Raw genomic sequence first — 27,354 nt, forward strand, 5'->3', positions numbered from 1 at the left:
GGTTGAATGAGAATAAGGGGTTAAGAGAAGCTGCTACATGCCAAGTTGCATAGCAGTAAAAGGAGTCTGCAATTGTTAGTCTATACTGTTCGTCTAGAAAATTCAGTAATCTCAATCTTTCTGGTCCTTGTTATTCTTATTAAAAAGTAGCGTACTATTCAGGTACGTATATACTATGAGCATGACTTTTTTTTTTTTTTTTTTTTTTACTTTGGGAAGTAAGACTAGATCTTGTTAACTCTCATTATAATTCAAATATAAGTCAGATTGGTCTACTTAGGTCTACTAAAATTGTACAAAACTCCTGGAACTTCTTAAGGTGACCACCCGCCAATTAGGACGGGTTGTGCGGCCTTCGCGGGGACCTCTGTAGCGGCGAAATAATCTACTCTTACTATGAGCCTCCGAGATATAGTAATTTAGGGAATTTGGCTTCTTTCTTTGACAATACAAATTAAGAAGTAATTTTTCAAATAAGGTTTATCTCAAAACTTATTAACACCCTCAACACTTATTGAACAACTTTGTGCCAGGTTTACATCTGCTAGATGCTGGCAAAAGATACACACGTTGCGCTTTCCTTAAGTTTTCGAAGAGACAGTAATTTTTAAATTGTGAAGTTGATCTGATGGTGCTAGCATATTCAGAGCCACATGAAGCTCTCTGCAAATGTAACAGGAGACTTGGTCCCTCCAGTAAGGGGGGGGGGGGGTGTCAAGAAATGGCTCCCCTAACGAAATGACTCTTGAGATCTGACAGAGAAGTAGGGGCTCAACAGGCAAAAAGAGTGTGGGGGCAAACAGAGATCAGAGGATGGGGAGAACAATCTAGGCACCTACAAAAACAAAACTGTGGGAGAACACATAAGGAAAATAGTTCCAGTTCAGTGTATAGGGAACGGGCAATCAGAGGCCTTCAAAGCCGTAACTGTATTTATTCTAAGAGTAAACGAAAGCCTCTTAAAAGAGTTTTGAGCAGAATGCTGCTGTGATCACATTTGTATTTGCAAAGACGATCCTGGTGCCATGTGAAAAACGGAATGCCGGGTTAGAAAGCTGTTGTTGTTTGTGGAGGGGTGACTCTGAAGGTGGCGGGTTGTCGAGGGCTGCTGTTTAAAAGTAAAATCCGTACAACTCAGCGATGAAGTATATAAACTGTGAATGAGCTCATTGCACTTCCGATTTCAAGTTAGTAATTGTTTTTGAATTGGCTAGTAAAATAAAAAATGGGCCCATTCGATTCCAAACACTGAGGCTTCTGCATGAGAACCCTGGGGTCAGAGCGTTTATTTCCTTAAGTCAAAGTCGTTTATTTCCTTAAGTCGTGGGCCTTTGGAAATGCTCTCTGACGCGTTACAGATTAGCCGAAGCACGTGTTAAGGGATATCGGAGGAAAGGCGCTCATCCCTGGATCATCAAGGCGCGGGTCTCGGGAAACCTGAACTGCTATTAGGAGAGCTCCATTCGCCGCTACAGAGGTCCCCGCGAAGGCCGCACAACTCGGCAGGCACTTCAGGTCAGTCCGGGCAGAAGCCGTAGGAAACTCTGCGCTCTGTCCCCGGACTCTTCCAAGCAATAGGGACCGAGGCTTGAACCCAGTCCCTCCCACTCGCTATGGTGGCCGGAAAGGTCCTTGACTAATGGGCAGAGTATGCGTGGAAGAAGGCGCAAGTGAATTAAGGACTACTGGGCTCAGGGAAGGGTTAAAACCTGTACCCTCGGATCCCTTTCCCACACCGCCGCTCTCTGTTTTCCTACAGGGCTATCAACCAACAAGATTTTCCATTGGCTTAGAGACGGAAGGACCCGCCTTTCCCCGTTGTCGATTGGCTGACTCTTCAACCAACGGATTGGGAGGCGGGGCTTGGACGCTTTCCGATTGCATCAGCTGGTCCTTTCCGCGCCACGTGGCGCAAGCGCAGTGTTCCCGGGTCCCCAGCCAGCCTGTGACTGGCTTCGGCTCTCCTCTCTGCTAGAGCGTCACTTTTGTGTTCCGTCTTCCCTTCGTGGCTTGTTGATGTCGGAAGAGAAGGATAGGAGCCCTTCAGGGAAGATGGGAGGCGAGGAGAAGCCGGTGAGCGAACTGAGGGGGACCCGGAGGCAGGCTGGGGGCTCTGCTTGGTGTCCACCGCGCCCAACCAGGCGGGAAGGAGGAAGCGGCCCGGGCCGTGTGGGTCGGGCCGTGTGGGTCGGAGGGACCCGAGGGGGACAGTGGAGCTCCTGGAGGAGTCAGAGCCTCTTTCGGGGAGAGAGTGTCCGTTTATAAAGTAGGGCGGGGCCTTGCAGGTCATCTCTAGGTCCATCCTCTTTTTGCAGTTGAAGAAACTGAGATCCTGAGTGAGGGACTAGCTTAGAGCCAGACATCCAATTACAAGCCGCGACAGAATTAGAATCTAGGACACGGGACTCCCAGAGTAATGCTTTTTACTTACCTTAGGCGGGAAGAACACTGCAGAACCTTGTTTAATCCTAAAGCCCCGTAGGGGTTCCCTTCACTTTAAGAAAGGGAAAACTGAGTCCCCGAGATCGGACCCAATTTACCCAGTTTGGGTGGTTTATAGTAAGCGGTAGAGACCGGGTGTCTTAGAGAGGTTACACATTTCCCCTGCCTGGTGCTGTAGTCATGCCTTACCACATTCACACCTGCTGATGATTTCAGCCTTGCACTTTGACTTTGGTCTCATCTGCTTCATAGGAACAACTCCCAGGTCACTTTCACACCACTAGGATGAGTTGTTTTGTTTTGTTTTTTAAGTGATCAAGCAGATGTTAGGTTCATTCTGCCAGGCACTGCTGGGAGATGAAGGTAAGTAGGTGAAAAGGACCTAGTGATGCCTGATAGCAAAGACTTCACAGCCTGGTGTGTGAGGCAGGAAAAAAAAAAAATCATTGTGCAATGTGATCAACCGTGTGGGATTTCAGAAAGAGAGAGCACCTAACTCTGCTTGGGCACAGCTCGTTTGGGTTCACTTAGGAAGAACGAGTCTTAAGTGCACCAGGTAAAGCAGGCATGGCAACGCTTCCCAGGTAAAGGTAGCAAGGGCAGTAAAAACGGACACCCAGGAAGTGTCCTTAAGCTGCTTGCAAGGGATCAGTCTGTAGAGGGAGCCACAGCTCTTAGGAGGATTTCAGGCGATAGACACTTGAAATTGTATTCTACAGGTGAAAGTTTTTAAATAGGAAAATGATTAAGTGTGGATTGTAGTTTTAATTAACGATCATTCAGGCATTGGGATGGAAGGTGTGTTGAAAAGAGGTGAGGCCACAAGCAGGAGGCTGTTGCAGTAGTCCAAGTGAGAAGTGGTGATGTCTCAAGCTAAAACAGCCTCAGCCCTAACTCTGAAAGGATAAATCGCATAGAAGCAACAGTTTTCTCTTCAGTAAAATAAAGATGTCCTCTAACTCAGGAATAGAATGGGGAAAATGCATATGTGCATATTTCTAAACTGCATAAATGAAATTTAAGGTGATAAATGGTGCCTATCCATAGAGTTTTCTCCATTTATATTTTTCACTTAAAAATGGTATCTTTATTGTTTTGTAACTTGTTTACTTTTTTTGCTTAATAGTCTATAGTCAACAACTTTCCATGTCCACAAATATTATGTTATGCCATTCTTAATTGGAGTTGATGTAGAGCTAGCAGATAACATGATTTCTCTGCAATACCTAGCATTGAGTGCTCACTGGGGGTCTGGTATTATATTATGCATTACATGCATTAACTCAGCTTTTTCAATCCTTATAATAACTATGAATTGGGTTCTGTTATCCTCGTTACACAGATGAGGAAACCGGCAAAGAACAAGTACCTTGCTCAAACCCAATATTCAGTAACCAATACTTCTATCTCTGGTGCTGTCTTACCTCCTGTCCCCTGCCTAGTAATGAGTCAGGGACAGATACTGAATCAGACTATTGGTCTTTAGGACATACCCGAAGACCTGTCCCAGTCTCTGGGTCTGAATTTACACCATAGTCTGTATAGGTACTTTTCCTTCAACTCCTGAATATCCCTGAGGAAGGTAATTGTGTAGCTTCTCTTCACAGTTCCAACTTTTGGATTGAAATTTTAGATTGCTTGTACATAAATGCATGATGCATAAACTCAGATTTTTTTTCTGTTTTTGTTGGAAATAGAGAACAGTTGCCAAACATCTTCCTTATTGTTGTAGTAAAGATGGACTGGAGCTCAGGGTTCTAGAGTAACCTGTTTAAAAGTCCTGGCTCTGCTACTTACTAACTGTATACAAATAAGCAAAATACTTTATTCTCCTTGGGCCCGTATTCTCATTTTTTAAAAAAGAGGTATTTGGACCACAAAAAACCTTTCTGTTAATTTTCTCCTTCTTTTCCATTACTCCTGTTCATTTGACAAATATCCATACAACTAAAACCAAAAACATACAATCAGAAAAGTAGAAGTATCTCATTATTTTTCCATTTTAAACCTGCACACCTGTGGTTCAATTTCATCCCTCTTCCTAGAGATACTTAACTAGTTGCATCATTTCTACAGTGGAGCAAAGGCATATAGAGAGTCTTATAACTTTATTGGTTAGTACTTATTGATTGGGATAGGTGTAAGTTTTATTCATTTTTTATCTATTGACTATAAATGAACCTGAAAAGTTTGTGAAATCCAGAATCCCAGAGTGGGAAAAGTTTTAGCTCAGCTTGAAATTAGAAGTCATATTTTTAAATTTAGTTTATTTTTTAAATTATACAAGTAATACATTTCAAAATGTCCAACTGTTAAATGGGTAAATAAACAGTGGAATATTATTTGGCAATAAAAAAGAATGACGTACTGATGTGTGTAACATGAGTGATCTTGAAATCCTGCTGAGTGAAAGAAATCAGTCAAAAAGACCACATATTATATGCTTCCATTTATATGAAGTGCCGGGAATAGGCAAATGCATAGAAACAGTGGATTAGTGGTTGCCAGGGGCTGGGGAGAAGAGAAAATGGAGTGGCTGCTAATGGGGACAGTGTTTCCTTTTGGGGTGATGAAAATGTTTTAAAACTGAACATGGTGATAGTTGAATGAATATTGAATTCTATACTTTATATGGGTGAATTGTATGATGTAGGAAAGTATCTCAGTAAAACTGTTGGGAAATAAAATCAAAGACCACAAATATACAGAAAACTGTAATAAAGACCCCCCCCCCTCTTATCCCCAGTTCTACCCTCAAAACTCCTTCACTACTGATGATCATTTTCCTCCTTAGAGTGGACTGCTCTCAGCACCTGGATGCGTATCTTTCTTGTGACTTAATGTGTGAATCTAGAAAAATCATCTAGCTTTTTCGGATTTAATTGTATGTGTAAAATAGGAACGATAATGATGTCAATCTCACAGGGTTGCTGAGAACTAGATGCAGATTGTTTGTGGGGAAACTTTGTACATTGTAAAACTTTGTAATACAGTTTGCTTTAGGGTGTTTCTGCCTGACCACTGAAGTAAGGTGTTCATTTCTGTGAAGATACTTTTCACAGCATCCTATAATGCATGTCAGGGTCTCTTGACCTTGTGGACTGGGTAATTCTGTGTTTGGGGAGGCTGACCTGTGCATTGTGGGATGTTTAATAACATCCTTGTCCTCTACCCACTGTATGCCAATTGCACCCCCCAGTTGGGACAACCAGTGTCAACTGACAATGCCAGGTATTCGCTAGGGGCAGAATGTTCTTCTGGTTGACAACCACCAGGATAGACCAGCTGGTTGCCTTTTTACACCGGATTTACTGCTTTAAAACTTTCTATGACTTCATGTACTTCTACTTATTCCTCACGGAAACCCCAAAACCCCATAAGATAGAAGTGTTTGCTTCTGTCTAAGCCCTTGTCTGTCTTAACTGACATGATTTCCTAAAACACTCTGTTTTCGTTAGCCTGGTTTTATCATTCTCTCTCTTCTCATTCTCTCTCTCAACATTTCCACCAGTTTATTTCCTCCATTCTCAAAATCCAGTCTGTTAAAATCTTCATTCATTAAAGTTAGTTGTCCTAACTTACTTAACATCTAATCATAATGCTGCAGCTGTACTCTTTCCTCCTCTGGGAGGTTCTCACATGTGTGTGCCTTAGTTTCCCTGGAGAGATTAAGTTTGCACATTGTAGGGATTAGGCTTCTTTCTTAGGGTTTAACAAAAATCTATGAGCACAGTCTCTGAGTAGTACTTGTAGAGTGGTTGGTTATATATTAGATTCAATTTTTTTTTCCTGCAAATACTATAACTGAATAAATTGCATGCCTTTTTGTGGCCATATACTGAGTATATGTCCAGGCAAACCTGAAGTGAGACTCACAGGACAAGCAAAATAAAGGAAATGTGAAAACTTGACTATTATCAAATAACTCCTTTCTACTTTTTTAAGACGTGCTTATTGAAAGTTGTTAATTTGTCTTTGTCAGTGGTGAAATTTTTTGTCTTTTGAAATCACATTACTCACCCCTCCCTTTTTTAAATACGTGCTCAAATAATATCCTCAGAACTTTTCTGGGTGCAGCATGACAGGGTGTCAGATTAGAGTAGAATATAAAATCTTATTTCTTCTTTGCTTATGTAGGTAGGTGCCGGGGAGGAGAAGCGAAAGGATGGAGGCAAGAAGAAGAACAAAGAAGGATCTGGAGACGGAGGCCGAGCAGAGGTGAGTGTTGCAGAGCCCCGTTGTCAAAGATTGACAAGTGACAGGTCTCACACTTAATCTGTGTAAGATTGTAGATGGTTTACATGGCAGTAGGTGGGAAACTCTGGGAGGAGAATTAGGAAAGGAAAGTCTGAGCGAGGGAAAAGATTCGCAGCTATTTATTGAAAAAGGAAAAGTATATTGAAGTAGGATTGAAAGATAATCTGTGGGATTAGATATAAAAATCAGAGAAAAAAAGCTGGAAAGAAGGGGATTGGTAATTACTCAGTTGCCAGCTTGGATGCCAGCTGTCTGATCATTTCATTCAATAAGATACTAAGAGGTAGAGACTCGATGTTTAAGTTTACACTGAATGCAGCAGATATCAAAGAGGGCCCAATTCCTTGACCCATGCACACTGTTTCCACAAGGACTTGCCACTAGGGTTTGGTTTTGAGCCAGATAGATCTCCTTGGGGGCCTTGCCATTGTAAAGAAAATGCTTATAGTTCCTCCAGCTCTCACTGACTGTAGGTGGCATTTCAAAAGTCAGCCTAGAATCAACCTGGTTTCTGGGTGTTCTGCTTTGAGCCAGTTAAGCTCGTCTTCCCACTTTATTTTTGAAGTTGAACTTCTGTGAACCATGTTTCAGTTTTTGCTTTAGTCATTGCATTTTATTAGAGACTCCTTAGAAAATCACCAGGATGTGGAAGCACAAAGGAGCAGGCGTTCTAGAAGTGTCCTGTAGGTCAGTAAACCGGCTTTACAGAGCTGCTCTTACTAATGCCATGTCGCTCAAGCTGAAGGGTCAGTTGGTAGGTGATCAAGAACTAAGTGTTGCTTGGAGCCCCACCCAGCCATTTCTCTTAGGTTTTGTTCATTATAGTCCGCTGTAATTGTGGGGGAAGTTGTTGGTTGTGAATTTTAAAATTTGCAAGTAAATAGAAAAATACGTATGTTTCCTCATCTGTTTTTCATGTTTTCAGTACAGTGGTACGTGTTAATTCCATCACAGCTTGAGAATTAGCCTGCAAAGAGGAAAGAAAAGGTGCAATTAAAGGACCCTTCTGAAGAGAATATGTTGAGTACAAAATGTGGCCATATGTGTCTGAAATGATCTGTCTGGAAAAAAGTTCATAGTGAGCGGTCCAAGACCTTTCCTCCTCCTCCTCTGTGCTCCCATCACTTATGTACTTGTCTTACCTCCCTTCCAGGCGCAAGGTGCAGGTGTTATTCTTCTCTTTGAATTCGGAGAGAATTTTCCTTGAATGGGAGCCCTTAAGTCAAATAAATTTATAGTTGGTTAGTTAAGAATTGTAAGTGAACTTATAGTCTGACCAGCTACACAGACAGTTCCTTGAACAAGATTGAAACAAAATGGAAAAGCCATTTTATTTCTAGTATTATTTATAACTATATGTGTCATTTAGATAGAAAAACCCTTCAGAGGACGCCTTAAAAGGAAAAAAAATCACCTTATGCAAATAGCAAATGGTAATAATTGTCCATTTAAGATACTGACAGCTACGTGTCTGTTGTTATTTATATTTTTTGTTTTTTAAAAATTTCTTATAGTAAAAATTAGAAGAAAACAGCTTTTAATTCCTTTTCTTACCTTAATTTTAGGATAAGATTTAGCTGTGCTTCATGATTTGGGCAATCCATTTACCATGTTGCGTTAGTAATCATAATTTTTGTATTGTCTGTTTTTATTCTTTCTTTTTTCTAAAGAGGAAAGCAAATACTTACTAATCATTTATTTCCTCTTTTCTTGTCTTGCAGTTGAATCCTTGGCCTGAATATATTAACACACGTCTTGAGATGTATAATAAACTAAAAGCAGAACACGATTCTATTCTGGCTGAGAAGGCAGAAAAAGATAGCAAGCCGATTAAAGTCACTCTGCCTGATGGTAAACAGGTCAATGCAGAATCCTGGAAAACTACACCATATCAAATTGCTTGTGGAATTAGGTAAAAGTTACACCTGTCTTCAACTTCTGTTGTTTATAACTAAACTCTTTTTTTTATTATCTTGTTAAGTTTTATCTTCATGATATTTTTATGTTACTGTTTGTGTTTTTAATGTTTAATTTATATTATTTGGGATTTTAAAAAAATCAAAATGCTGTGGAGCTCTGTACTCAGGATTCAAAGTTAAGGGGCACCTGAGTGGCTCAGTCTATTAAGCGTCTGCCTTTGGCTCAGGTCATGATCACAGGGTCCTGGGATCCCTGCTTGGCAGGGAGCCTGCTTGTCCTTATCCCTCTGCATACCACTTCCCCTGCTTGTGTGGACCTGTGCGCTCTCTCTGTCTTTCTCTCTCTGTCAAATAAATAAATAAAATCTTTTTTTTTTTAAGTTACTTTAAAAAAAAAGATTCAAAGTTAATTTTTGAGAGAGTCCACTTTGGTTCTTATGTGACAAAGGATTTTATATTATTAATTCTTCTACTTTGTAAATATCACAAAACTAAGTAGACAGTGTTTCACCTATTCTGACTTAAATATCTGTTTTGAAGTTAAAAATGAAGGTAGAACATCTCACATGGGGAAGTTAAGAAGCTGATATATGACACATGAAAATAATGTACTATTTTTATAAATCCAAAGAAACATGTCTGATCTTAAAACTTGTATTGGGTTGGGAAGAAATAACAGAATTAGATGCAAACTTTGTAGTACAGTTCAAGCTTTCTAACTCTGATATGATTGGGATGAATCACTGTTTATAGGAAATGATACAGATGGGAAAGCATGAATTGATGCACCTGTCTCATACCAGGTATGGGCAAACTGTGGTCATAGCCTACTTTTGTCCAGCCCCGGAGCAAGCATGGTTCTTAAATGGTCTGAAAAAAAAAAAAAACAAGAAAACTAAGACGTGAGAGACACCATGTGTGGCCCAGTCTGAGATATTTAGCTCTTTACAGAAAAAGTTCGCCAACTTCTTTCTTGAACATTCTAATTTAAAACATATAATATATATTCGCTATATCCTTCACCCTATATATGTAATTATTTCTGTTTTTACTAATTCATTATATGTTGATTTCAACCACCTGCCATCACCATGTAATTGTTAAAAATGGTTTATTATCATCAGTTTCGTACTGTTGAACCTAAGGCCTAAAAGAACAAGTACAGAAAGAAAGAGGTTTGGGAACCAGCCTAGCCGGTTAGTGGGAAGCCCATGATGATGATGCAGCTGGTGAGCGTAGAAGCAGTTGGCCTATGAGCCATGAATCTTTATTGTGCCGTGGACACTAATTAGTACTTTTTACAAAGAAAATGGAGTGTTTCTGTTAATTTGACCATTGCTTCTATCTAAAGTACTTCTATCTTACTCCAGAGGAAGTATGAAGAAAATTGTAATATTAAGTAGATTTCCATGTGAGATCATAAATAACTGGATAGACCTCTGAATATAAGTTCAGCCTTTCATTTTAGATGTAACTGATAGCCTGAATTACATAGCTCTTCCTCCGTTGTTGAACATTGAGATTGTAGCGGTTTAATTCAGGCTCCTATTAGTCCAGGAACTTTTTCTCTACATTCTACAGTGTTGTCCTCCAGATTACATTGTAATTTCATAAAGTAACCGATTAGAAGATATTTTTTTTGAGAGCTGCAAAATTTTACATAAGGCAAACTGATCTGCAAGTGAGGGTGCATTATGACATTTTTACAAAAGTCCAGAATAAATTCTTGGCTGTTGTGTACAGAATTGTAGCATAAGTAACAGACTGTTGAAAGGTTTGGATAATCAGTTGTGAATACAAAAGGAAAGAAAAAAAAAAAAAGGCGTGTTCCATTTGCTTCAAAAGGTTTTTCTTTGAAGTTTTGTTTGTTTTAAATCTGAATGTTTAAATACTTTATCCTTTCTTTGGAAAATTGAAAAAGATGATCTAATATGTTCTGTGCATATCTACATTTTAAAGTAACTGCTGTTAACATCTCAATGTACCATTTTGGGCCCTGAGATAAAAGCCATTTTCTCCCAAAGAATACAGAGACTATTAGTCACCTTTTGGTCAATTCTTTAATCATCTGAAAACTTTTACACTGATATGATAAAATACATTTCTCTCTGCCAGATCTGTGTATGTGTTATGAAGTGTGTATATGGTTTTCATTTTACTGGCTTTATATGAGCTCAGAAAGAAAGAAAACATTGGATGTAATCTGTGGGAAATTCAGTGAATTTGAAAATGGGATAGGAATTAATAGTTTGCTTTCTCAAGGGGGGAGGTTGGATGTGCTTAGTTGTACTTATGCAGAATAAGGAGGGAACCATCCAGCCCTACAAGGCTTGTCAGCTGAAGCTTTCAGGTGGTAGGTTTATTTAAGACTAACAATACAAAGACGGCAGACTTCTCCTTCACAGTGTGGAGTGTTGTCTGCTTGTGTCTAGGCTATGACAGACTGTCACTTCTCTAGCTGCCCATTCAGACCTATCATCTGATTAATCTTACTCAATTCTCTAGCCATGCAGCTTCCTGAACCTTTCTTAACTCACATCTCCCTCGTCTAGAGTGCTATCTCCTCTCCTTTTCTTCCTGTGCAGGCCGCGATCCTTCAGCCCCTCATTACTTAATTCTCAAAGCTTGTCCACACTAATCTGACTTTTGCTGCATTCCAGTCCTCAGAATTCCTGTGGTTCTTACACTTGGTGTGGTCTGATTGTGTGGTCTTAATCGCTTGGTGATAGTTTATATCTGTGCTGTCTGTGTGTAGATGACTTTTTAAGTCCAGATTATAAACAAGTTTTATTGAATAGTCCTATATTTTACCTATATGCTTGCTAGAAATCATACCATCTTAGGCATTTACAGAATTTATTCTATCTCACGGAAAAGAGCTATTACAGATTTCAAGCAGGAGGGAGAGGAGAAGAGTTACTCAGTAGCCCCTCTTTTTCTTTTTTGGAGTCTAAATAGCTTGGTTTTGTGGAAAACTTTATTGGGAGAGATGAAAAGATTAATCAAACTGCTGAAAATTGTTTGTTTATCACAGTTGTGTCTGCTTAAATAAGAGGCATTAAATGTAAAGTAATAGTATTCTAGATTTGGGGGATCCTCTAGTTATACTTGGGTACATTTTGGGAGTTTGTTGTTTTTTCCATTTTATTTCAGAAAGCTGTAATACATATAAATAACATATGTAGTGTTAATGTAGAATATATATAGTGCTTATTTTCCCGTTTTTATTCTCACATTAAGTGTTTCACTACAGAAGATTCTTTCTTACATTCTTTTGTAAATATATATATGCTTGTGTGTATATTTTTTCAGTCAAGGCCTGGCTGACAACACTGTGATCGCTAAAGTGAATCAGGTTGTCTGGGACCTAGACCGTCCTCTCGAGGAAGATTGTACCTTGGAGCTTCTCAAATTTGAGGATGAGGAAGCTCAAGCGGTAAGTTTTTATTTAGCAGTCACTGAATTGCAAGATAAAGGTTCACGTTTCCAGTCTCTTCCTGCTCCCACTGTCAGTGGGTTTAGAGTTTACTGGTATCTTATTATCATATTTGAAATCATTATTATATCTTTCATTTAGGAAAGCAGCATAAAAGAGCATGCCTTGTGTATTTAAGAAGTGAACTTGAATAAATTTATTTTCATTACTGGATACTTCAGTGAGAAAAATGTTCTGGGATTTTTATTAAAAATTGGCAAAGCAAATAAAAATTCCTTTACCCTGTCAGTCAACACTTAAGCAGTATGTATAGATCTTATAAATAAAATTGAACACATCTTTAAACTACTGTCCCTATTGAATAATTAATTTCCATATTTTCCTTATCTTAAAATGCAAATCTGCTTGAAAGCTCTATAAAAATCAGCCTGCACTTGATGGCAAGGTTTTCTTCTTATTTCTCCGGGATGGTATACCATATAAAGGAAAATAAAATATTTTGTTTTATTATGACAGTTACTTAAATATGTGTTTTGGTGGTTTTCAGATGTATTCTGCATTCCGTAAGTTTTTTATGAAAATTTAAAAAGTCATTTCGGTACCTTCCAAATCTTAAAAATATAACTTTGGATATATTCTGACTCATCTGACCACCTTAAAAACCAAGTACAAATGACCCCTAAACAATATGAGTTTGAACTGTGTAGGTCTACTAATACACAGATTATTTTTCTATAAATAAATGTAAGTATTGTTTGATAAAATAGATGTATTTTCCATATGATTTGCTTAATAACTTTTTTTTCTCCAGCTTACTTTATTGTAGCAATGCAGTATATAACGTGTATATACCCTGCAAAATTTGTGTCAATTGACTATGTTATCACTAAGGCTTCGGGTCAGGAGTAGGCTGTTAGTAGTTAGGTTTCTGAAGAGTCATGAGTTATACTAAGGTTTTTGACTGCATGGAAGGTCAGCATCCCTAACCCCTACATTGTTCAAGGGTCAGCAACGCTGCTGTCAGATTTCAGTATCCATATTGTGTGTCCGTGTGTTTTATAAATGAGTTGTGGGGACAAGTTATAGCACCTTAGTTGTTTGCGTCCAATAAGGAAAAAGAGTGTTATTCTTAAAATGTCCCACATCTCAATAAGAGCCACAGCATAGCATGTGGGAGGTAGGATATGGGCTTGTTGTCTCAAAAGACCCTGAGTCATTACCATCAATAAGACAGTCACTTTGTGAGTGGCAATTGTTTTCAGGGACCAGGGTCTATCCCTTTTAATTAATGATGCTAATTTGAATTTAACTTAATTAGTTTGGAAACAACAAAACCAGATGATCTCTAAGGTACAAATGCAACTTAGTAATTCAAACCCTCTTAAATTATTTGGCTCTGCGTAGAGTCACACCAAAGTTTATACATTTATAAATTTAGATTTTTTTCATGTCTTAGGTTTATTTGTAGTAAATTTTATATATCTCTTTTTTAAGGCAGCCATATTAATTTACAGCATATATGCTCAAACTCAGACCATCCCATTTTTCTTTGTGTTTTCAGGTATATTGGCATTCAAGTGCTCACATAATGGGTGAAGCCATGGAAAGAGTCTATGGTGGATGTTTATGTTATGGCCCACCAATAGAAAATGGATTCTATTACGACATGTACCTTGAAGAAGGGTAAGTTATGTAACTGAATAAAAAAAGAGTTCGGAGTTACTCAGAGTCCATACGTTATTTTTAAAGAGCTCTCAGTAAGGAAGGAATGATAATAAGCTTACTGCTTAATAGTCACCAAGTGTTTCCACTACCAAAACTTGAAGTGTTGTAGTAACTTATGAAGTACTAGTAACTTACAAGAGCTCTGTTGTAGATCAGTGGAGGTAGAGACCTAAGGGATGTTGGGAAATAAAATGAGGCCGATCATAGCGGTGGTGGAGGGAGGGTTCATTAGTGAGAACAGTCTCCATCATGACCAAGGTAGAAGCCACAGAAAATATAAAATACAAAAATAATAATAATACCTGGTTTAAAATTCTAATATATGACACAAGGGTCTATTTTTCTTATTTTAAAACTCTTCACATTTTTTTAAAGAAATCTTTCACCAAGCTACTAGGTGAGTAGAATAGAGTGGAAAGAGATTAATTATACTTCCTCTTCCTTCAGGGGTGTGTCCAGCAATGATTTCTCTTCTTTGGAGGCTTTATGTAAAAAAATCATTAAAGAAAAGCAAGCTTTTGAAAGACTAGAAGTAAAGAAAGAAACTTTACTGGAAATGTTTAAGGTAAATTGAGCTGTAACATACAGTCTCCACTTCTGTATTCCTCTGTAATGTTACTTGAAGTTGTCACACTGGGGTTTAGTGTATTAAGTTGAAGCATTTTCTTTAGAAAAACATGTGTTTTTAAAACATGAAGTATTGACATACTTGTTTTCCTACAGTGCTTCGATAAGATGTATTTTGAGTTATATTTCAGCTGTAGTATTTAGAGATAAAAATTAAAGGAGGGTTTTTAAACAAACAATTTTCCTATTTTTAGTACAATAAGTTCAAGTGCCGGATACTGAATGAAAAAGTGACTACTCCAACTACCACAGTCTATAGGTGAGAATGTCAAATGTCATTAAATGTAACTAAAAGGTATATATGTCTTTTTAAGTCTTTCTTTTTAAAATTTCCTTTCTTTTTATCTCTAGGTGTGGCCCTTTAATAGACCTCTGTCGGGGTCCTCATGTCAGACATACTGGCAAAATTAAGACTTTGAAAATACACAAAGTAAGTAATATAACTTTAGAGACTGTATGAATGTATTTATCTAGTATAGGTTCTCTTGGTTTCTCTTTCTGCCTGTTTTTCCGTTGCAAACTTAGGGATGGATTTTTTTTCCTCATCCTAGTAATTGCTCAATGTCATTAGTCTTTTTTAACTGAAAGTCTGAAATGGTGACTGACTCACCATCCATCACCGGAGCACATGGAGATGGAGCTTTAGGGAATTCCCAGAACTCACACGGTCATGGTTCTAAGAGCTTTGAAACTCACTATTAGTATCTGCTTTTGCCCTTTGTCTGAAGTAATAATTACTTTACTTGTGCTTTTTAACCAAACTAGTCCTGCCTGTTTTTGCCAGTTCATAAATATTTTATGAGTGATTATTCAGTTGCACTTTGAATTATAAAACTAAACTGGGTCATTTTAAGATTTTTTGTTGTTGGTTACTTTACATTTTTGCTTAATCATCTTGTGGCTTGCATCTCATGTTCATGGGGTTGTGCTTTGAGTGGATAGTTGAGAGGGAGGTAATTTTCTTATCATGACGATGCTATAAATTTGACTCAGAGACCAGTATAAGAAATAACATCTAGTTCAAAGTAAGTGAGATATTAACAAATTTAAATATTGTTTCATGGTTAATCTTTGTTTTCAGAATTCCTCCACATATTGGGAAGGCAAAGCAGATATGGAGACTCTACAGAGAATTTACGGCATTTCATTCCCAGATCCTAAAATGTTGAAAGAATGGGAGAAGTTCCAAGAGGAAGCTAAAAACCGAGATCATAGGAAAATTGGGAGGGTATGGTAAAAGAGAGTAATAGTGTTTCTAGACTGAATTTTCTTTATTTTTATCTGTAACTCAGTTGTATTAAGTACTAGGAATTTCCTCTTAAAAAGATGCTGTGGCTTTCTAGTAGCTATTCTGCTATATTCTATATAATCCATAGATTACTTACTGATTATCTTATTGTTATCTTACTGTTTACTGTCCACATTATCTTTCTATGATGTACTCAGTACCACCCAAAGACTCGTTTTAACTACTACTTGTATTGAGAACAAATGCTGATGACCTAGCTCACAGTAAGAGAAGCATAGCAGTGTTTCATAGAGCTGAGAGAGAGATAACCTTGGACATTCCTGGTCTCACTGACTTATTTTAAAGACATGGAAACGGATTTCCCCTGAAATTAATCTACTTGTTGCCCAAGGTGACATAGCAAGTCACCAGGGGATACTATGGTGTCATTTTCTTTATCCCTCTACCCCTTAATGTTTTCTAAACTAGAAGTTAGGTTTGATAAAAACATGGCATTTCTAAAATTGTGTTCGCTCTGTGCCATCTCCTACCCTGCTTTCTTGGTGACCTAAAATAAATTCCAGTGGTAAGGAAGTACCAACAATTGGTGGGGCCCCTCCCTAAGAATTCTGGGTATTTGTTGGGGGAGTGGTCGGCAAGAAGGCTGGAGGTTATGCTGCTTTCACCGAGACCCAAAATCAGGCAACTTCATCAGCATCTTCTCTTTGATTATCACTGTCATTTTCCTGGTCTCCTTCCTGCTGCTCTTACTTTGAAAAAAGAAACAAGATTCACATCCCAGAGGTTTCAGGTATTAAAACTATGAGAGCTCCCGCTGTGGATAATTGAAAAGAACTAAGACCCCTGCTCCAGGTCATTCTTGGGTAAACTTGACTGGATTCAGGCATGTAACAGGCAGAGAATGTACTTCATGCTAAGTTGCAAATCAACTGCGATTCTATGCTATTGAATGGCACCAGAAGCGTTAACGTTTTCTTTGATTCGGGAACGGGATACATTAGAATACAAGATACCATAGTCATATTCTGAACTCAGGAACACTGAAGTTTATGTTGATGTTATGTGCATATAGAAACGTTCTTTTGCTTCTCTTTTACTCAGGACCAAGAACTATATTTCTTTCATGAACTCAGCCCTGGAAGCTGCTTTTTCCTGCCGAAGGGAGCATACATTTATAATACTCTTATTGAATTCATCAGGGTAAATAAACCATATTCATTATTTTCTTCTGTAAATTCAGGATATAAGTTGATGATATTAAATAAGGTCTTCTGAAAGGAAAAGATAATCTTGTATTTGAGAAGAAACATTTAAAAGAATGAAAATGCAAGTGTGAATTTCCATAAAATGTTTTAAAAATCCTTCTTCCTGGGGCACCTGGGTGGCTATCCGTTAAGCGTCTAGACTCTTGATCTCAGCTCAGGTCTTAATCCTCAGGGTCATGAATTCGAGCCCCACATCGGGAGCCTACTTAAAAAACAAAACAAAACAAAAAACAAAATTCTTTCCTCCTAATACATGACTTTATCCTTTTACATGTGTATGTACTCAACAGAGAAGCTGGTGAACTTTAAGTGGGAACTCTGTGTGCTCTTTGACAATTTATATTTTCCTCAAAAAAACAAGTTAGTCATTACATTGCTTTTTTATTCTTTACAAAATACAAAGTCTTTCCGGCTTATTCAGATTTGTAGGGAATAATACCACGGCCATCTGCATACTCACCACCTGCTTTACCACACATGGGCAATGGCCTTTCTTGCTTCAGATTTTTTATTTAAGTAAAATAATACATACAGTGTAAAGGAAAAACTCTCTTTTAGGACCCCTTTTATTCATTTCCCTCCTTTACTAGAAGAAACTACTATTTAGAGTTAGCATATATTCATGTTATTTTATATCTACCCATACGTATGTACCTTAAATTATTTATGTGTTTGTGGAGTTCAGATTTACATACATGAAGTCTCATCGTGTATCAGTCTTCATAATGCAAAAAATCATAATATTTTTAAAATCCTGCTTATTTTCACTTGCTATTTTATTCTTTAACGACCCACGCTAGGCCCGTTCCTTACTGGTAGACACTGATGTGATTTCTCATATTACTGATTATACAGTAATAGCATAGTTTTGATAGGCCTCCTTATGTATGGGTGCAGGGGTTTCCTCTTTGGTATATACCTCCAAGTGGAATTTCTGGATTGTAACGTGTGCTTCTTGAATTTCCCTAGATAGTATAAAACTGCTTTTTAAATCTTACTCCCACCGGAAGTCTGATGTTCTCTGTTCCTTGCATGTGTATCGTGTGTGTTTTCGAACAGAGCGAGTATAGGAAACGAGGATTCCAGGAGGTGGTCACCCCAAACATCTACAACAGCCGGCTGTGGATGACGTCGGGCCACTGGCAGCACTACAGTGACAACATGTTCTCCTTTGAGGTGGAGAAGGAGCTGTTTGCCCTGAAACCCATGAACTGTCCCGGACACTGGTATTGCGCCAAGATTTTCCTTTACTGCAGTTGGTCCTGGATTACTCTCCCTCCTTTGAAAGTATTTTTGTTTAAAGCAAATTATGCAATTAGGAGAATATTTAAATGCAACGTTATTATGATATTATAAACATTTTTCATGCACAGTTAGATCCTCAGATATGTAGATATCCAAGAATGGCAGTGGGGTGATAGCAGCGAACAGAGAGTATATAAAACAGGGAGACTGAATGTGGGCGCAGCGAATTCTCTAGATGTTTGTTTGTTTTCTTTTTCTTAAACATGTTCTTTTAAAACCTTGCTAATGAATCGACCTCCTTGGGAGATCTGCCTTGCTTTGCAGTTATTTTACTTTCTGTCCTTGAAAGTTAGCTGAAGAGTGACTTCAAGGGAAGACTAGGAAGAAGCTGTGGCTCTGGTCGCTCGGTGTCTGCAGCTCCCAGCAGCAGGGCCTCGGAGCTGAGGGCCGAGAGGACTGTCCATAAGGGAACTGGATTGTAAGTCAGGGAGCCAACGAGGTTTGTTCTTAGTTTCCCCAGATTCTCTAAAGTTGCTGAAACACCTTCAGACAGACAGAACTGAAGCAGTTTTGAGAGTGACAAGAAAGCAGTCTTTAGTTTCCAGTGTATTAAATGATTAGTATGGAGCCAAGGTTTTTTTTTATTTAATACGAGCATTAAGGGCAGTCCTCAAATTAATGGAACTATTGAGCACAAGGATTTGACTCCAGACCCACGGGAATCGGTTTTTATCTTCTGTTAATTGTGGATGGTTGTATTATAATGTATTTGCTGGTTTACTCATGCAAGTACTTATATTCCGTTATGAACTCCAGGATTTGAGAAATGTTGCTTGTATGTTTTATGCTTGTGAAATTAAATATCAGTGGGCTTTAATTTTCTTTTTCCTTCAGCCTTATGTTTGATCATCGGCCGAGATCCTGGCGAGAGTTGCCCCTGCGGATAGCTGATTTTGGGGTACTTCATAGGAATGAGTTGTCAGGAGCGCTTACGGGACTTACACGGGTACGAAGATTCCAGCAAGATGATGCTCACATATTCTGTGCCATGGAGCAGGTAGTATGAAATTCTGTGGGATTAAATAATTGAAAGAATTGTGAATAAAGTCAAGGAAAGTTACCACTTGTCTTTTTTTTTTTTTCTTTTTTTTTTAATTTAAAGATTGAGGATGAAATAAAGGGTTGTTTGGATTTTCTACGTACGGTATATAGTGTATTTGGATTTTCTTTTAAACTGAACCTGTCTACCCGTCCAGAAAAATTCCTTGGAGATGTTGAAGTATGGAATCAAGCTGAGAAAGTAAGTTTTGTTTTTCAGTATACTTGAATACTATTTGATGGAAATGAACTTGTTCCAAGAAACCCAAGCCTCTTTAAATGGCTAAAAGCAAGAGAAAATTGAAATGGTTCCTAGGCTTGGGCAAGCTAGTTTTTTAATGTATGATTTTAGATTATAAATAGTTGATATATTTTCAGTCATCGAGCTGTAATTTACAGAAGGGGGGGATTGGAGGAAGGTGGTCCAAAGATAAAAACTTCCAGTTATGAGAACAGCAGGTACCAGGGACATGATACGCACCATGATGCCTGTCACGAACACTGCTGCATGGTACGCAGGAAGGATGGTCAGAGAGTAAATCCTGGGAGTTCTCGTCACGGGGAGATGTGTTCTTTTTTCTTCCCTTTTCTTTTTATTGTGTCTTTATGAGAAGATGGATGTTTACTGAATCTAACATGGTAATCATTGTACAGTATATGTAAATCAAACCATTGTGGTGTACTTCTTGAATCTATACAGTGATGTGTGTCAGTTACTTCTCAGAAAAGGAAATTTGTATGTGAGTGTGGTTCAGTGGACGAAATTCTAACAGAGAGCACAGGGACTCGTGAAAGTAATTACTATAGTTTTAGTCTTAGATCAGGCTGGGGGAAGGGAAATTGCAGATGAACAAAATAAAAATCATTTTTCTTTATCCTTAGCAACTTGAAAACAGTCTGAATGAATTTGGTGAGAAGTGGGAGTTAAATCCTGGAGATGGAGCTTTTTATGGTCCAAAGGTCAGTATGAAAGTATATTTGAGTAATGGGATTTTTATTTTGGGGCGAAGAGGACCTACTTTAAGTTAAGAAAGAAAGAGAGAAAGCGAGAAAGAAAGCAGGCCAGTCCTGTTATAACTATTGAGTTCAGCTTTAATATAGACAGCAATTTAAAATAACCCAATCTTTACTGTTTAGATTGATATACAGATTAAAGATGCGATTGGTCGGTACCACCAGTGTGCAACAATCCAGTTGGATTTTCAGTTGCCCATCAGATTTAATCTCACTTTTGTAAGGTGAGTTTCTGGTGTCTGCTCTGAGTATATGTCTTTAGGGGCATATAAAGGGATACATAAAGTAAAACAATTTTTTTTTTCCTATGTAGCCATGATGGTGATGATAAGAAAAGGCCAGTGATTGTCCATAGAGCCATCTTGGGGTCAGTGGAAAGAATGATTGCAATCCTCACTGAAAACTTTGGTGGCAAATGGTAATTTTTTCATTGTTTTTGTCCAAACAATGTAAATTGACTAGAAGAAATGTCTGCTGTACAGTTTAGTTATACAGTAAAAAAGGAGAATGATCTGATTCGTCCCTTCTAATTAATGGCAAGTGTTCACTAAGGAATCATAATCGAAACCATAACTTTTGCTTTAAGAATAATTATTAGTGATTTTATTTATTTCAGAACTTGATTTGTTTGAATGTTATGTAATACTTTCTAATTAGGAGCTACTATACACTAAGAAGCACATTTGTTGTTTTGGGATTAGTATGGTTTTGACGTTTTTGTCTGAGTATACAAGAGTGGCTTTGGGCTCTCCTCTTTGAGTATTGTTGATCATAATAAGCAACTATTTTGACATCCTTTCGAAGCCAATTACTATTTTAATTGAAAGTACAGACTCCAAACTGGTCAACACTTTTTGTCTTGTTTCTACAACATTATGCTTTTGCTGGCAGGAAATGAGCCCATGACTTCGATTTTATTTTTAAGCAGTTTTGTCTGGGCCCACAATTTGTAAGGGCAGTTGAAAGCCACACAAGGTTATAAAACACCCATTACGTAGAGTCTGCTGTATTGATTGTATTGATGCAAAACTTTTGTAAAATGTAAATCTGTTCTATTTTACATGTTGTAGTCATTTCAGTTTTATTTCTGATTCAGTTAGTTCAGTCTGTAAGGAGAGTTCGTCATACTTGTAAGTGAAAAGAGATCATCGCTTTTTAGTTCTGTTTCACAAAACCAAATCGAATATAGAAAAAATTCTCTCCATGGTTTCTAGAGAATAGGACGATCCTCAGCTGGTTGCGCCGGCCAGTTCCGGTAGAATTTAGTGCCTTATCCCTGCTGTAATAAGACAACTGAAACTAGAGCAGTGATGAAGAGAAGTACTAGACCACATGTCTGCAGCACAGTGAGAATTTAACATCTGAAATACTCCACAGGTAGAATTACAAATGCTTAGTTTTTTAAAAAGAAGTGAGAACATAAGAGAACATAGGGTGGTCAGGCTTGCAAGACTTACGGACATAAACAGGGCGCTACAGGTGGCAGTCTGCCTTTCAAAAAAAAAAAAAAAAGTGAAAACACTCATTTTTATTAAATACCATCACCAATTATTGTCAGTTACAATTTCCTGAATCCTGCGGCATGGATCTTGAATGACTGAAGGCACAGTCTGGTCCCAGTGCCTCGGGAAGAGTAGTTACTAAGAGAATGTTGAACAGTGACTCACGAAATGAACTTCTTTGTTAGCCCCGCTGGCCTCTGGTGCATGAGGTTCTGTTTCCCTGAGAAACAGAACAGGTCGAAATATGAGGCCTAGTCCCTGCCCTCGATGTGCTTTGCCATCTGCCTAGTAAATCAGACCTTAGTTGTGGATTTTCTTGCTTTAAGGTTCTCTCTCCGCCCCTCAGTCTCCTCCCTTTAGTCTTTATTGGATATAAGGGGCAGGGGGAGAGTGTTTTGAATGTGGCTCTTGGATATTTCAGGAAAAGATACTGAGAAGTAAGCTAAGAAATGTGCCGTCCTTGTTTAGGAACGGGTCCCAATCCACATTAAATATTTTTAATTTCTTCTGAAGGCCCTTCTGGCTGTCTCCTCGTCAGGTAATGGTAGTTCCAGTGGGACCAACATGTGATGAATATGCCCAAAAGGTAATCCTTAAATACAGCTTTTCTTTCGATTTACTGTCACTTGGCTTTTTAAATCTCATTACGATATATATCCTTGGTAGATCAAGCCAAGGTGGTATAAAGAAATGTTACTATTTCTGAATAGATTACATTACCTCTTTTATACTTTTCCTGCATGTTCATGATCAGAAGACATAATTTGGATAGTGTTTTATATACTATTCTATATTTAGTGTTTAGTATGAGGAAATAGTGAATGCTATATATTTCATATATGCAGTATGATATGTAATTTCAGGTGCATAATGCAATTTAAGTTGCTCTTTGACTCAGAGAGTAATTTTTCTTCATATTTGTAATGTATATTTCTTCAATTATTTGTAAATTTTTTTTAGATTAATGGTGCCAGACCCATGTTTTGCCTTACCCACCAAAAACCTACCTTACATATAGATTCATAAATATCCATTCATACTTCACATCTTAAAGACGAGAACAGTCTTTTCTGTTATAGCGACAATTCCATACCAAGGAATTTCAAATCATTAGAAGTTGTGTTATAAATAAGCATTGTTTTATAATTGCAAGCTAAAGGTAATAAAGGTTAAAACAGATCTAAATGTCAGAGAACAATATCGTAACCTCACAGCCATCATCTTTCTGCGTCATCAGAAAAAATACACCCAGGTCTTAACTGTCCTTAAAAAAAATTCATGAACATTAGACCACCTGAAAAGCAAACCATTCAGACATACTGTATTTCTGTTACTGCAACAATAGTTTTTAGTTGTAAACGATAAAAATCAGTTATGTCCCATGGTTAATTGATTATACTTTCTCTTATTTGCATTATGAAAGTTCACATGATAGGAGAAAGGTCTATAATTAAATAACTCATTTCTCAATTGTTGCCAATACTGACTTCTCCCATTCCATCGGTGGTGGGGATGGCATTTCGAATTATGCAAGCATGGCTTTTTGGCTGTGTTGAGTGGACAGGGTTGGGGGGGCACTACTGCTGTTACTTAATGACTAGAAACCAGAGGTACTAAACAGCCTGTGATTATCATTCCACTTCCCCGAGTAGTGCAGCTTACGTGCATGTAAGGGCCCATGTTAAGAAACTAAAACACTGGTGTTTTAGTCTTTAAAATAGCATACAGTTGAAACTATAGTCCTGTCCTGGCACTCTTAATAAACTGTGTGTAAGGACCCTTCTGAGGTCCTTCTGAAATTTGTGTACTTAACAAAAATCTCTATTGGTTAATGATCATGTAGACTTAACAGCCTAGTAATGAAGTAAAACTGGTTTATTCAAATCTTGTGTCCTGTTAGTGGTAATTGGTTATCAGGTAGATGGCAATTTTAATATAGTTTAATTTGATTTACAAATAGTAAAATTTAACATAGTGTTGAGTTTTTGTAGAAAGGAAAAATACTAAAAACATTGTTTACTATTTAATGTACAAAAACTTAAGACGGTTAAGTGGAACTAGTATTTTTTAGGGGAGAAAGAAAGGGCATGGAATAATAATCTCTAATGTAAATAGCCAACTTTAGATTCCTGGAAGTTTATTTCGGGAAATTCCAATTTGATCTTTGCCTGTGGCTCCTTAAGAAGGAACCTTAGGAAGGTTTCTTTTTGGGGCGCCTGGGTGGCTCAGTCAGTTAAACATCCAACTCTTGATTTTGGCTCAGGTCATGATCTCTGGTTCATCAGATCAAGCCCTGTTTGTGCTATCATCAATTTCTTTTAAAATGCGGAGCGCACACAAATGACAGCAAGGACTGAATTCCTCTTCCCACCTTGCTGCCTATTTGAGAGATTAGAGATACTACATTCTGTGGTAGACTGGATATCTATCACTATGTATTAATACGGAGACTAATAAGCAATTTATTTCTTGGCAGCCATTAAGTGAATTTATGTTTGCAAAGGGATTTTTTTTTCTTTTGTAAAGAGAGCTGATTAAAGTTAGCTGATTGCCTGAGTTCTGATTTTTATGGGTTTTCTAAAACAATTACCTCTCAAGAGCAAAATATATCTTTTTATTTTTTGAAAATGTAGTTCTAAGTCACAAATTAATAATATATGCTTCAATGTATCTAGTAGCGCTCCTTTTTAAATATTTGCATGACTGTCCAAATCATACATTAAATAAAATCATTCAAGGTCAAAATCTAATTCTTGTTTTAAATCTGAAGAATTCTGTATCTGTTTAAATAGGTACGGCAGCAATTCCATGATGCTAAATTCATGGCGGACATTGATCTGGATCCAGGCTGTACGTTAAATAAGAAGATCAGAAATGCACAGTTAGCACAATATAACTTCATCCTAGGTAAGAAAGGAAACTTACTGAAGAAAACCTGCCAAACCTTAAGAATTGACACTGAAATCTTGAGACTTAAGAGAATTGTGGTTGATAGTTTAATTTCCTCTCATCCAGATTCTTACACTATGAAGTTCTTTCATTTGTTATAACAAAGGGAAATTTTGGTGTAAAAAAGAATATTGTTTAAAAGTTTGTATAAAAATCTTCTTTCCTTTATCTCCTGTTCTTTTTATATGGTAAGTTTTTATTAAGTTGGCTGGATTAAGTGACTCAGTAAGTACAGTGGTTTGAAGCATTGTAAAGTGATCTATTTTTTTAAATGAAAAGATTCTTAAATTGGTTGTTTAACTATACATGGTCACCTGACTATTTTATTTTTTTCTTAAATAGATTTTATTTTGTAGAACACTTTAAGTTCATAGCAAAATTGAGCAGAAAGGACAAAGTTACCTGTGTATCTCTTGCCCAAAACCGACACAGCCCACCTCACTACCAACATCCTGCACCGAACTGGTAGACTTCTTAACAAAGTCCGCAGTTCACATAGGGGCTCACTGTTGGTTTTGTCCATTCTGTGGGTTTGGCCAAATATATAATGAGATTCCACCATTGTGGTTTTGCTGTTCCCCCCAGGTCCTCTGTGCTCCACATACAAAACACGCTCTTCCTAACCACAGATGACCACTGAGGGGTTTTGTTTTGCTTTGTTTTGTTTTGTTTTTTTGTTTTACTAATTTCATGGTTTTGCCTTTTCCAGAATGTCATATAGTTGGAATCATACAGTATGTAGCCTTTCTAGACTGGCTTCTTTCAGTGAGTGATAGGCATTTAAGTAAAATTCCTACGTGTCTTTTCATGGCTTGATAGCTCATTTGAACATTTTAAAAAATCAAAAGCTACATGGTGGCTTTTAGGTCCTCGGATCATTTCTGTTCAAATGTTTGAGAAGAATCCTTCCACCTAATAAAGCTTTATGTCTTTTGTTTTAGTTGTCGGGGAAAAAGAGAAAGCCAGCAGCACCGTTAATATCCGTACAAGAGATAATAAGGTCCACGGAGAACGTACGATTGCTGAGACCATCGAGCGGCTGCAGCAGCTCAAGCAGTCCTGCAGCAGACAGGCAGAAGAAGAGTTTTAATGAAGAACTTGACCCAGATTGGCTCACTGGGAAAGGATGAACAGTGTTTCTGAAATATTAATTTTATACTCTAGAGAACATCAATTTATACCAAATTTGGAGTAGTTCGGTGGAGTCTACATGGGTGACAGCAGGATCAACCTATTTTGTGACCTAGACGGGTTTTAGATAATGTGTATTTGAAGGAGATAATTAAAAGACAAAATGATTTTATTTGTTAAATAAACACTGGAGCACTGGAAATAAAGCATGAGGAATGCTTTAATGTAATGTGGGACAATGTTTTTTATAAATTTAATGAAGTTGAAAAACAAAAATTTTCAGATTTGATTAAAGTAAAAGACCAGAATTAGATTATGTGGTAAAAATAAAAACTTGAATTCATGTAAGTTTCAATGCTCTGATCTTTGCATATATATATATATATATGTATACATATATACATATATATATACACACACCTGCTTGGAACAAATTGTGTGATTCAGTGTTTAATGTTTTCTAATATGATGTCTGTCTGGTGGGACTGCTGTTCTCAGAGTGGGGGATGGGCTGGGTGCCTGCTTCTTTGGCCTAGGAGGCAACTTTTAGGAGTGTCACTTCTTTTCAGATGACACCAGTTAGAACCAAATACGGATCTAATATAAAGTAGATTTGCACAAGGTTTTAAGATGAAGATGAGTTTTTATAACATTTTTTTTTTAAGATTTATTTATTTATTTGACAGATATCACAAGGAGGCAGAGAGAGAGGAGGAAGCAGGCTCCCCACTGAGCAGAGAGCCCGATATGGGGCTCTATCCCAGGACCCTGGGATCATGACCCAAGCTGAAGGCAGAGGCTTTAACCCACTGAGCCACTCAGGTGCCCCGAAGATGAGTTTTTAAAGAAATACAGGGGGCTGGAAGACTGCTCTGCACCAAAGCATCCTGGTTGTACAAATTTCCTATCCTCTCATAAGGAATCATTTTTGAATTTTCTATCAGTAAGTGATGATTGGGAGAGCCCCACAAAATAAGGAGTTCCTTGTGTGAACAGATATTAATTCCTCTTTAATACTGTCATCTGGAAAGGGCAACAGCATGTCAGTTCTCTAATAACCCCAGTAGCTTGTTTGGTAAGGTCACTTCAAAATGAAGTCACTTTGCATAGATTAATCCTCACTTTATTAAAGGAGATAAGACCTCTAATCATAGGGATTTTTTAAAGAACTTTATAATTAGGCCTTGCTAGTAAAAGTCTTAAGACTTAGCTTTTGACAGGTTTGTAATGAACTTTTTTATGTATTCTGAGAAAAACTAATATATTTGAAACAGAACTTTGCTTTCCTAAGTCATGACACCAAAATTTGATTCATTTGAAAATCATGTATTTGATTTTTGTTACTTTATAGTTCATAGTATCTTAATTTGAATTTTTCTTCAGTATGAAAAAATTTATATCATAGAATCATTTTAAATGGCTTCCATAATAGTCCAAACCAACTTTGGTTTAACTAGATTTCTTTCGGTACTTATTTTACACAAAGCAACAAATG

General features: G+C 37.6%; 1 protein-coding gene across 2 annotated transcripts; it reads left to right on the forward strand.

Annotated features, from left to right (window-relative positions):
* Positions 1 to 1,900: 1,900 nt before the first annotated feature.
* TARS1 (threonyl-tRNA synthetase 1) lies at positions 1,901 to 26,202 on the forward strand. 2 transcript variants are annotated; one of them, XM_059173741.1, is made up of 19 exons: positions 1,901 to 2,073; positions 6,580 to 6,660; positions 8,421 to 8,611; positions 11,931 to 12,054; positions 13,616 to 13,737; positions 14,227 to 14,344; positions 14,601 to 14,665; positions 14,758 to 14,836; positions 15,488 to 15,634; positions 16,757 to 16,855; positions 17,980 to 18,146; positions 19,060 to 19,222; positions 19,328 to 19,465; positions 20,146 to 20,223; positions 20,401 to 20,501; positions 20,591 to 20,695; positions 22,293 to 22,365; positions 24,572 to 24,686; positions 25,670 to 26,202. In XM_059173741.1, exons 1-19 carry the CDS (start codon positions 2,017 to 2,019, stop codon positions 25,816 to 25,818), a joined length of 2,172 nt encoding a protein of 723 aa, XP_059029724.1. In that variant the 5' UTR covers positions 1,901 to 2,016; the 3' UTR covers positions 25,819 to 26,202. The 2 variants fall into 2 exon arrangements, with proteins under 2 accessions (XP_059029724.1, XP_059029725.1); XM_059173742.1 differs by lacking the exons at positions 1,901 to 2,073; positions 6,580 to 6,660 and adding an exon at positions 7,627 to 7,718.
* Positions 26,203 to 27,354: the final 1,152 nt, after the last annotated feature.

Source organism: Mustela lutreola, chromosome 5 (genome assembly GCF_030435805.1).
Source record: "Mustela lutreola isolate mMusLut2 chromosome 5, mMusLut2.pri, whole genome shotgun sequence".
In the NCBI taxonomy this organism is placed as follows: Eukaryota; Metazoa; Chordata; class Mammalia; order Carnivora; family Mustelidae; genus Mustela; species Mustela lutreola.

Bases quoted from the DNA above. Each gene is read 5' to 3' on its own strand.
- TARS1 (XM_059173741.1), top strand. From the start codon at position 2,017: ATGTCGGAAGAGAAGGATAGGAGCCCTTCAGGGAAGATGGGAGGCGAG. The intron at 6,661-8,420 runs GTGAGTGTTGCA...CTTGTCTTGCAG, and splicing joins GAGACGGAGGCCGAGCAGAG to TTGAATCCTTGGCCTGAATA. The intron at 20,224-20,400 runs GTCAGTATGAAA...TTTACTGTTTAG, and splicing joins GAGCTTTTTATGGTCCAAAG to ATTGATATACAGATTAAAGA.